This window comes from Benincasa hispida, chromosome 3 (assembly GCF_009727055.1).
Source record: "Benincasa hispida cultivar B227 chromosome 3, ASM972705v1, whole genome shotgun sequence".
Taxonomy (NCBI): domain Eukaryota; kingdom Viridiplantae; phylum Streptophyta; class Magnoliopsida; order Cucurbitales; family Cucurbitaceae; genus Benincasa; species Benincasa hispida.
This window is the reverse complement of record NC_052351.1, coordinates 56,559,293-56,569,914: the sequence shown is the minus strand read 5'-3', so window position 1 is coordinate 56,569,914 and position 10,622 is coordinate 56,559,293. Positions and strand designations below refer to the sequence as shown.

Genomic DNA, 10,622 nt, shown 5'->3' with positions numbered 1-10,622 from the left:
AAAAAAAAAAAAAAAAAGAAACAGATATTTTCTTTAAATTTGATTCATCACTATGAAATACGAATACCTTTGTTCTCATAAAAAGAAGAAACCACCATTAATAATTGCCTGCAGTTTATTTAATTTTCAAAACTTCTCTGATCTATGTAATCAGGTTCTTAGTCTTAGAAAAATCAAATTTTTCGTGACGATGCTTTACATTTGACTTTACATCTTTAACTAATAATAAATTAGAGATTCGAAGCTGTACTAGTGACACTGGCTTGAGCCTTCCAGATGCAACTCGACATTCTGTGAAATCAACTGATGATGTTCTCAATCTAATGAAACTAGGAGAGTTGAACCGTGTTGTAAGTTTCACTGCTATGAACAATAGAAGTAGCCGCTCACACAGGTAAACTATTACTGTAGTATGCTCCTTTTCTATTTAGTCTTGAAGTTATGCAATTTCCTGACATGACTTTTCATTTGTTTGCAGTATTTTGACTGTTTATGTTCATGGAATGGACAATTCTGGGAGCACTATTCGTAGCTGCCTACATTTGGTTGATCTTGCAGGAAGTGAAAGGGTCAACAAATCCGAGGTTTCGGGAGACCGGCTTAGGGAGGCGCAGTATATTAATAAGTCTCTCTCTTGTTTAGGAGATGTGATTATGGCATTAGCTCATAAGAATTCTCATATCCCTTACAGAAACAGTAAACTCACACTTCTCTTGCAAGATTCTCTAGGTATTGTCTTTGCTTTAACTGCCAATTCTTTTAGGGATTTCTCTTTATAGTATAAAGTGATGGAGATTGTGTTTGTGTCTTCTTGTTATGATTAATGTCAAACAACGTTAAGAGTACATAGAAATGGATATAGTATGACTATTGTTCTGGTTATCACTATTAGTGAGGGGCATATTAGTAATTAACCTAGTAACTTGGTTACGGTTTCTGGGTTATGAAGAGAGGGTGTTGGAGATTTGAGAAGTGTGAAGATTTTAGTAGAATTTCAAGAGGGGGAATTTGGGAGAGTGTAACCCTCTCGACTGACTGATATATTGTAACTTCTTTTGATATTGTAATATACGATATCTTTTGGCGTGCTTTGTTGTTCTTGAGTTTTCTTATTCGGAAGTATCCTAACATACATATGTTCCATGTTGGAGAAGATTGACTAACGGTGGGGAGTAACATAAAAATTCTTTTAAAAATATTAAATTTGCTCCTCAAAGTTTTATATTCGGAAGTGATTTAAAAGTGCTTTGTGAAAGTGCTATCAAATACTTCTGTTTTTATGTGTGGTACAACCAAACATCAAAACAATTTGTTACTAGCTTTTATCTTTTCAAGTGCTACATTAAAAAGTACTTTCAAACATACCTTAAATCCTAATAATGGTCCCTAATAAATTCTAATCAACCTTTTCCATGGCGTTCCATGGCGTAATCGAGAAGTTCGTGTTTGATGATCATTTGATCTCATATATTGACAAAGATTCTTTTGTAAATTTACTTTGCAGGTGGACATGCTAAAACAGTAATGTTTGCACATGTAAGTCCAGAAGAAGATTCCTTCTGTGAAACATTAAGCACTTTGAAATTTGCCCAAAGTGTTTCAACTGTTGAACTTGGTGCTGCTCGTTTGAACAAGGAAAGCAGTGAAGTCATGCAACTCAAGGCTCAGGTAAATCTTCAAGCCAACAAAGATGGTCTTATTTAATGCTTAACAGCTTTTTAATAAGGATAACAATTTAAGTTTCGGGACAAAATTGAACTTTTAAAATTACATGGACAAAATTCATATGATCAGTAAGGTAATCGCCATACAGTTATGAAAAGTATTAGCTACAAGCTTGAATATTTGTTCACAAAGTGGCCACCTACTTGGATTTGTAAAGTACTGTCTTGATTTGCTTTTTGCATAATTTAATTCTCTCTGAAAAGTCTATTTTATAGAAGTGCCATTTGGGCAACAGTCTGTCATATATGTCATTGGTTCATTGTAAGTTAGGTAAGTCACTATGATGAGATTATTTCTCCTTATCACTATGCAGGTTGAGAATCTCAAGAAAGCTTTGGTTAATAGTGAAGCTCAACAAACATTAACCAATAAGTCGAAGGAACCTAGATCACCTACACAAGTAGTTGATCGAACTCCTCCACGCCCTCGAAGGTTGAGCATTGAGAGTTGTAGCACGACTAAAATTGAGCTACCTTCCAAACAAGAGATGAGAAAGGGCTCAAAGACTCCCTCTGTACGCACCAGAAGATCAAGCTTGGAGGGCCCAACATGTATTATAAAGGATGGTTCAAGGATGAAGATCTTAGAAGATGGAAGTAAGAATCAAACTCTGAAATCCCAGAAATGTGGCATAATTCAGAATTCAGAGACAATCTCTAGAGTTTCTCATAGCATCAGCAATGTTGATGTTTCATTGGAGATGAGCCGTCTCAAGAGTCCTCGAAGTCCTTTAGGTGGTACTGGTTATAAGAAGCGAGCGATCAACGTTGAAGGTACCCAAACTCTTAACCTTCAGCTACCAAAGACACCTGAAGCACCAAAACACGTTAGAAATGACATCCAAAATCAAATGCAAAATGTTGCGATGTTTTCCGTTGATGCCCAAACACCCAACATGATGAGTACAACAAGTGGAAAAGGGTCTCGAATAAGAAGATCCATGAGGACGATTGGGAAGCTAATTAATGGCTCTGAGAAAAGGTAGGTTCTATCTAAATCATTTCTCTTTGATGTTATATGAGAGAGAGTAGTTAGACACTCTAAGGACCCATTTGGAATAACTAGAGAAAAAATATTTTATTTTTTATTGTTTTAATCATCTTTTAAAACTCTTTTGATAAAAACCGTTTAAAATACACTTTAAAAGTGTTTCAAAAGCTATTTTGAGTAGATGTCAAACACTTCAAAATTAAACACTTGAGAAGTTAAACCAAACACCTTAAGTCTATTCTTGTTACTATAAGAAGAAGCATAATGTTTGTTCACATAAATAAACTTAAACTCTTCCCAACAATGTTGCAGGAATCGACAGAATTTGATAGAATTGCGTACTCCAATGCAAGTTAATTGTAACATTGATCTCGAGATGTCACCGTTTCCGACTAATTCAAGGATGCAGAGGAGACAATCTTTAACTGGCATCCAAATGACAGGGTCAAGCAAATCTAGAAGATCATCTCTTGGAGGGAAACCAGGTGACTCAAGTGAGTAAAACTAACTTGAACATTGATAGATTTTACATATTGCCATCTCTCTCCTCCTATAGCTTTTATGGTAGTTTTTCATTGTTGTCAAAACTGGACTGAGGATCTGAGCTTCATGTTGTGTTCTTGCAGATGTTGAAAAAGTAATTGACACTAGAAATGCGAGGACCCCTCCACCGGTCCATCCATCAACCCAGGCAACCAAGCGGTGGCTATAATCGTGTATACGACGATGATTTGGAAAGATATAATTTATGTTCAAGCAGAGAAGCGACTTGCGGTCATCTTTTTGTAGTGTAGAGCCTCAAAATTTAAAACTAAGCCTTCATATTGACTAATATTTTTCAGGTTAGAGCAAAAAAGTGATGAATGTAGAGCAACTAACTTAGGTTCCATTTAGAGGGTGGGGATGAATCCCAATGTTTTAGTAACTCTTCTTCACCAGTCTTAAATTCTCCATGTATTCTTAGTATTGGTATGTTCAACAGAACTGACCAAACACAGGTAAAAAAGAATAAAACAAACTCTTTGATGTGCATAAACTCTCTTTTTAATTGGTGTTTTTTTTCCCCTTCTATAAAGTAGGAAATTACTCTTTCAAATGAGTAGTAACTTGTAAACTTAAAAAGATTATTTCTTGCATTTGGTTTGAGGTCACCTAACAAATTGAAAGACTTATTTGAACATTAATTTATGAAAATATAAGAAGGAAAAATCATGTTTACAATTTAACTTGCTGATCTATTACTATTAGTTATGATTTTGGGACATGGTCGATTTTTGAAATAATTGATTTTGGTCAAATAGGTGCATGGGCTATTGTATTATGTGATCTTGAGGTGAATTAGATGAATATTGGTAATAAAAAAGTGTTGGTTTGAAACTAATTAGAAAGACCCAAAATAAGACTTTGTTTTTCGATCATGACATGAAGGTTGTATAACCTTTTGCTTGGTTCAGCAGCTATGTGAAATTATGTTATTACCCTTTTTAGTGTCTTCTTTCTTTGTTATCGACCTTGCTCACATTCCATTATTAATGATTTTTAGTCTATGAAAACTCTAAAAGAGGTCGGTGTAGATACCTCATTGTACTTAGGGAATCATAGGTGGCTATTACGAGCAAAATTAATAAGAATAAACAATTCAATCCACAAAGATAAAAGACCTTGAATAGAAACTAAGAAGAAGACCATGGAAAGATTCAAATTAAGAGAGGTCAAACCAATCTAGTCACCTAACTTGACCTAAAGTATGAATAAATATACGAATTAATTAGTAATTTATATGCAAAAATATGTAAATAAACATATTAATTCAAATTAATAAAAAATCAGGTGACTACATAAAGACTAAAAAAATAATACATGTATCTTCCCAATCACAATGTAACCATAGGTGGATGTATCTTCAATTATGATGCACCTAAATTGGTAATCATAGGTGGGCATAACGAGCAAAATTAATAAGAATAAACAATTCAGCCTACAAAGATAAAAACTCTGAATCAAAACTAAAAAGAAAACTATGAAAGATTTCAAATTAAGAGAGGTCAATCCAACATGGTTGCTTGAATTAGCCTATAATTTGGATGAAAATATGATTTAATTTGCAAACACAATGCAACAAGATGCAAATAAAAATGTATATGGAATTACAATGTAATCATAGGTAATAATAGGTTATGTATCTTCCATTAGGATGATCATGGACATAACGAGCAAAGAATATATAATTCAATCCACAAAGATAAAAATTTGGAAAAAACTTGCGTGCAACCAATCTTTTGTGCAACCCAAGTTGCACCTAGTAAAAAATTGCCACGTGGCAATTATGTTCTTTTAAAAAATATTTTTATTTTTTTTTATTTGTGTGATAAAGAGGAAGGGAGCATAAAGGTAAAGTGCAACCTAGACTGCACCTAATAATTGCTCTAAAAACTTTGAATTAAAACTAAGAAGAAGAATATAGAAAGATTTTAAACTAAGAAAGATCAAACCGACCTTGTCATCTGGCCTGACCTAACGTATGGATTGACGATTTAATTAATAAATAATATACATAAACATGCAAATAAACATGTTAAATCAAATTAATAAAGAAAGGTCGAGCAAAATTAGATTGCTACCACGGTTGGGTTCACCTCCTCCATTATCAAGCTTGATTTGGTCAAATATTAAAATTTAGTCCTATAATCACTTATGCTTCATACCCTTTAACTCTGCATATTGTACTATCAAAATTTTATAAATTTAGTTCACTCCGTGTGATCATTTAATTATTTAATTCTTTATCTCAAAAGTGTACTTCACTCTCTCTACATATTATATATCGATCTTGAGGTTAAAAGTTTCATTTAGTCCACGTATTGTAAAGAAATAAAATATATTTCACATGAGAGATGGAGCGTTGAATGTTATGTGCTTGAAATCGAAGTATTTGAAGAATGTTCTTATGTTCGAAGGACTTTAATCTTCAATAATCTTTCATTTTCAAGATCTTTAGGAGTCTTCAATTTTGATAGTTGGTGAATTCTCTCTTAAGTTCTTTTCTAGAGCTTTAGTTTATAACCCTCACCAACATCACTTTAAATGAAAACCAACTGAGAGTGGCGGTGGCGGCGTGGCGACATGATGGGTGGCACCGAACGCTCAACACACAATTGAAGGAAATAAAATAAAATCCAATAATTTAAGATAAATTAAAAAAGAAATGAAACATTTTATAGTTTACATTGGCTCTAATTGATTTTGTGTTCCTCCAAGTTATCCTTTAGCAAGTTTATTTTTTTAATTATAGCTCACCATTTGAAAAGTAATAAATTCCAAAGAATGTAGAATTGTTTTAAGGCTATAGAATAGGCTCTAAAGAAGTCCATTATTGCCTTTGGTTGAGAGACTTCAAGAAGGTTTGATTTAGAATAGGTTGAGTACTTCAAAATCAGGTAGATTAGAAGAATAATAGAGTTTTGAGAAAAATAAATTTTTGGTCTCTAAAGTTTGTAAGTATCTAATTGGTCATCGTGTTTTAAAATGAACACTTTTAGTCTCTCATGTTTTAATAATGGTTGTAAATAGTTCTTTAACCCATTTTACCATTAGTTGACTTAACGATTGTTGATTAGGTTGTTAAATAATGGGGTAGAATTATTTGCATGTCTATTTTCACTCAAATTAGATAGTTAAATTTAAATTATTTTAAAGTAAAAAATGAAATATTTTATTTTTGGGAGAATCTAGACCGACAGAATTTTCGTTTCCCTTCCATCATGTCATGGCTAAAAAAAAGACCTTTGACGATTTTTATTTTTTTTTATAGATGATGCTGCAGTTTTATGAATTGGTCTGTGTCTAGTTAAGTGCACCTCATCTTGGCCATTGACAAAAAATTTGTTACACCAAGGTTTCAAGGACCGGAAGAGATTTTTAAGAAGGAGAGAAAACGAAATTCTGTAGGTTTGGATTCTCCTGAAAATAAAAAGGATAAAATGCACTTTTAGTCTCTGAGGTTTGAGATTAATGTCTATTTGTTTTTCGAAATTTGAAAATAGACATTTTAGTCCCTCACGTTTGCTAAATACTTCTAAATGGTCCATGACTTAACTTTAAGTTAATAGAATGCTTACTAGATTGTTATGTATTGACGTGGACAATAATAGTAATTGTATTTGATGATGTGTCAATTATATTGAATTAGTTGGAAATTCTGTAAAATTTAACTTTAAAAATAAAGAAAAGTTGTTATAATATATCATCAAGTTTTATTTCGACAGAGAAGGAGTTTTTGAAGTGTTTTTTTTTTTATTTTTTAAATTTCGATTTTGAGGAACTTTAAATCCCCATTGAGTTTGAAGAAATCCCTCTTGCACCCTATGTCCCCAACTATCTATCCAGTCTTACCCCTGAAATGACAGTCATATTGAGCCGACGCTATTGAGCCAACCCTCACCTATGCAAACCTAAGGGCAATCCCAGATGAACAGGAGTTCATAATTAGTTCAGAATTAAGGTCAAGTTACCTAGGTCATCGCTTTGAAATAGTCAGTCTTAAACAGTAAACAACGTTATAAAGTAAGAGTGACTCATTTCGTGGTCGATCTTGTACAAACTCTTTTGCACAAGGACACCCCCACTCCTCATGTCCAACATGAACGAATTAGGATAATTTCATTTGTAGCACTTTACAACTCCTTGTGACAACTACAGAGCAGGTCGTATCCAATACTATTACCAGAATAAGGTATCCAATCTTATCCATGTACTATAGATCATTTTGACTATTTACTTGAACCTGATCCACATTTATGTCTCCACATAAAGTTCAAGTACTCATCCAATAGTCAAGGGACTTTTAGGTTTATTGGATTTCTAATCAAGCAATAGATCTATTCAATAACATCGTTATTGAATTTTCAGAATAAGCTTCATTGTTTACATACCACGAGTTTTAGGACATAAAACCCAACAAACTCCCACTTGGACTAAAAATCCAGTGGTAACTTATACATCCGATATATAAGACTGAGTTTTTGAGTTTTATAGAGAAATACAATAAACTAAGGCATTCCATACCCATCTTTTACCATTCGGTATCTTTATACCTGATATTTCTCCCACTTGCCCTAGGTTATCTGGCATTCCTAGTCCTACTAGGTAATTCTCAAACACTTTAGCCGAAAGAATTATTGTAAACATTTTAGTATACAATAGGCTTTAGATAAAACTATAAAGGGATTGCATCTTAATCTCAATAATGGCCAAGAAGCACATTTTCCTCCCACTACATTAAGATACTCTCAACTCTTTGAGCAAGATGCATCTGACCTGTCTCAACAACTCTTTGTTAATAGTCAGATCTATAAATCTTTAAACTTTCTATACTTTGATCTAGCCATTTAGATATCTAAATATCTTCAAATGGCATTTAACAATTTGATTCTCAACAGAGGTCGCTAGAACAACCAAAATTTTTGAAAATGAACATTTCGTTTATCCCAAAAATATATACAATTTGTTCTATACAAGATTTAACAATTAAAACCAAGTAGCAACTTCTCCCACTGGATGAGCTAAGCAAATGGTCCCAGGGTCAAGTAAGCCTGGTTATCTTTTCTTTGCTCTCTTCTCGACAAGATATTGAGGGCAGTGTCTCCTCTAGTGCCCTTCTTCGTTGTAGTGGAAACATTTCCCTTTGCAGCACTATCCTTGCCTTTCAATTCAGTAGGCTTCTTCTTCTCTTTCCCTTTGCCTTTCTTCACAAGAATACTCTTACTCTTCGAAGAGGAAGCAGCTTCAGGCTTGGAGGACATTTCTCACTTTTCGGCAGTAGTAACATTTACTTCTGGCATCAGACCCTTTGTTTTCAACATTATCTGGTAAGCCTGTAGCTCATTGAGTAGAGTATTCAAATTTTATTCATTAATGCATTCAAAATTTGTAGAAAACTCTTCAGAAGAGATTCTAGAATAAAACCAACTTGACTTCTCTCGTCCATGACAACACTGTTTACTTCTGTCACATTAAAGTGGACCATCTGTCCAGGACATGTTCATAAACATTGGTCCCCACTTTGATGCGACTGTTATAAACATGCTTAATGGCATCCCTCGTAGAGATTCCATAATCTCTTTGGCAATACTTACATCCTCATGCTTCTTTTGTCAACACATCAGACATGCTGGCGAGGATATAGGCACGGGCTATATCATTAGCCCTGACCCATCTGTCAGATACATCCTGAACATTTCGGTTTGTGTTAGGGCTAGGAATGAGAGGACAGTCCTCAGTTAAGACATACTGCAAATTGTCTATCACAAGTATCGTGTTCAAATTTGATTTCCAATTCACATAATTATCCCAAATAAATTTACCTGATGCCAACACTTGTATTATTGAACTTGTCATTATGAAATTAAATATCCAATCAACTTTTATCAATTTTAATAATTTACCCAAGATTATTCTTTTGCAACGATACTACATCAAGACATTCTTGGCTAAATACTACCTCCAGAATAACTCATATTCCGATAGTCCTTTAGGTACCGCTTTTGGTTAGACATTATTAACAATTAATAATTCTATAAGTGTAGACCCACCATTTTCGGATGTCAGAGCCCACTAATGACCAAAGAAATCCTATCCATTTCTGGAGCTTGAGTTGTTCCGAATCCTTTTTACAACCTTTCGAGGGGATAGCCGTTGTTAAACGACTAGCAAAGGGCCGCTTAAAGCTAACCAACAGGCGTAACATAGGAATCTCACGGTCCAAACTAATGGAGGAGACCGCAGGATATGTTGACACATTTTCTTCACCCACTTACTATGAACTACTTCCTACGTTCACCTTGATATTGACTCATACAAAACACTTTCCGAAGAGAGTCACTCCCAGGGTGACATGAATCGTCATATGAATCTCACGATGTGAACTATATAAAGACGTGGCAGTTGAAATCATACATTTGATCTCTGATCGAACAACTTCCCCTTATTCACCCGAATCTAAATTTAAGCTAAAAATACTCTTCGAAGGGAGGTCACTCCTAGGGTGACACGAAGTACCACTTAAATCCAGACTGTGAACTCTTAAGGACGCAAGAGCTAAGAATAACATACCGCGTATGTTATTAATCTCCTACTAAAGTTTTCTAATAATTCTATCATATAGAAGTTTTTCACTACCACTGAAGTGTTCTATTGTTTGGGTAACCTTGTACTTGGGTTCTTTTCCGGCTAAATAAACATAACCCTAAGTCTATGTGGTTTATCCACGTATAACTCTTATAAATGGACTTAAACCTACGATGTCTAAGTGATAAATTCTTTTATTACCTCATATCACTCACGGATACTCATAAAACTGGTTACCAACACTCAATTATTCGGCCATAATCCCTAAGTAGAAGGTGTTTTGTAGACCATCAACTTAAATACCCCCAACCTTCGACATGATTATATACCGGTTGAGTTTGCAACCCTAGTTTTACAAGTTTAACGACCTATTTTAACTAATTAAAACAAGTAGTTAACCTACGTGAGCATGCAACTGTTCTTCGTTATGGATTTTAAATGTCTAACCCAATTTTATAACAGCTTATAAAACTTTAGACATGCTAAACATCCACAACATACAGGCATTCAATATCTAATATAACACTTATATTAAATACAAGAAACCATAACGTGCATACTATATATTATAACAAATTATAACATACTTTCAATGCATGTTGCATGCTTCCTATGGTGGGATTTTAAATCTAAATGGCATACTATATGTACATACAAGATTCATTTAATTATAACATATATCCAATGCATAAATAATTAAACATGTACTGATATGGTTTTAGTTTTGGCAAAAATAAGCAAAAAAAAAGCCTAACTTATTACAAAAACAACTTCAACACCGC

At 33.8% G+C, this 10,622-nt stretch overlaps 1 protein-coding gene across 4 annotated transcripts in view; it reads left to right on the top strand.

The window, feature by feature from the left end:
- Window positions 1-3,751, top strand: part of LOC120074416 (kinesin-like protein KIN-14L) — a 13,575-nt gene extending 9,824 nt beyond the window's left edge. For all 4 annotated transcript variants that reach the window (XM_039027537.1, XM_039027536.1, XM_039027534.1 and 1 more), the window contains 6 exons: window positions 230-394; window positions 479-729; window positions 1,505-1,668; window positions 2,039-2,706; window positions 3,028-3,209; window positions 3,342-3,751. In XM_039027537.1, the coding sequence (XP_038883465.1) occupies window positions 230-394; window positions 479-729; window positions 1,505-1,668; window positions 2,039-2,706; window positions 3,028-3,209; window positions 3,342-3,427 (1,516 nt within the window). In that variant the 3' untranslated portion in view covers window positions 3,428-3,751. The remainder of the gene's footprint in view (window positions 1-229; window positions 395-478; window positions 730-1,504; window positions 1,669-2,038; window positions 2,707-3,027; window positions 3,210-3,341) is intronic.
- The last annotated feature ends 6,871 nt before the right edge of the window (window positions 3,752-10,622 follow it).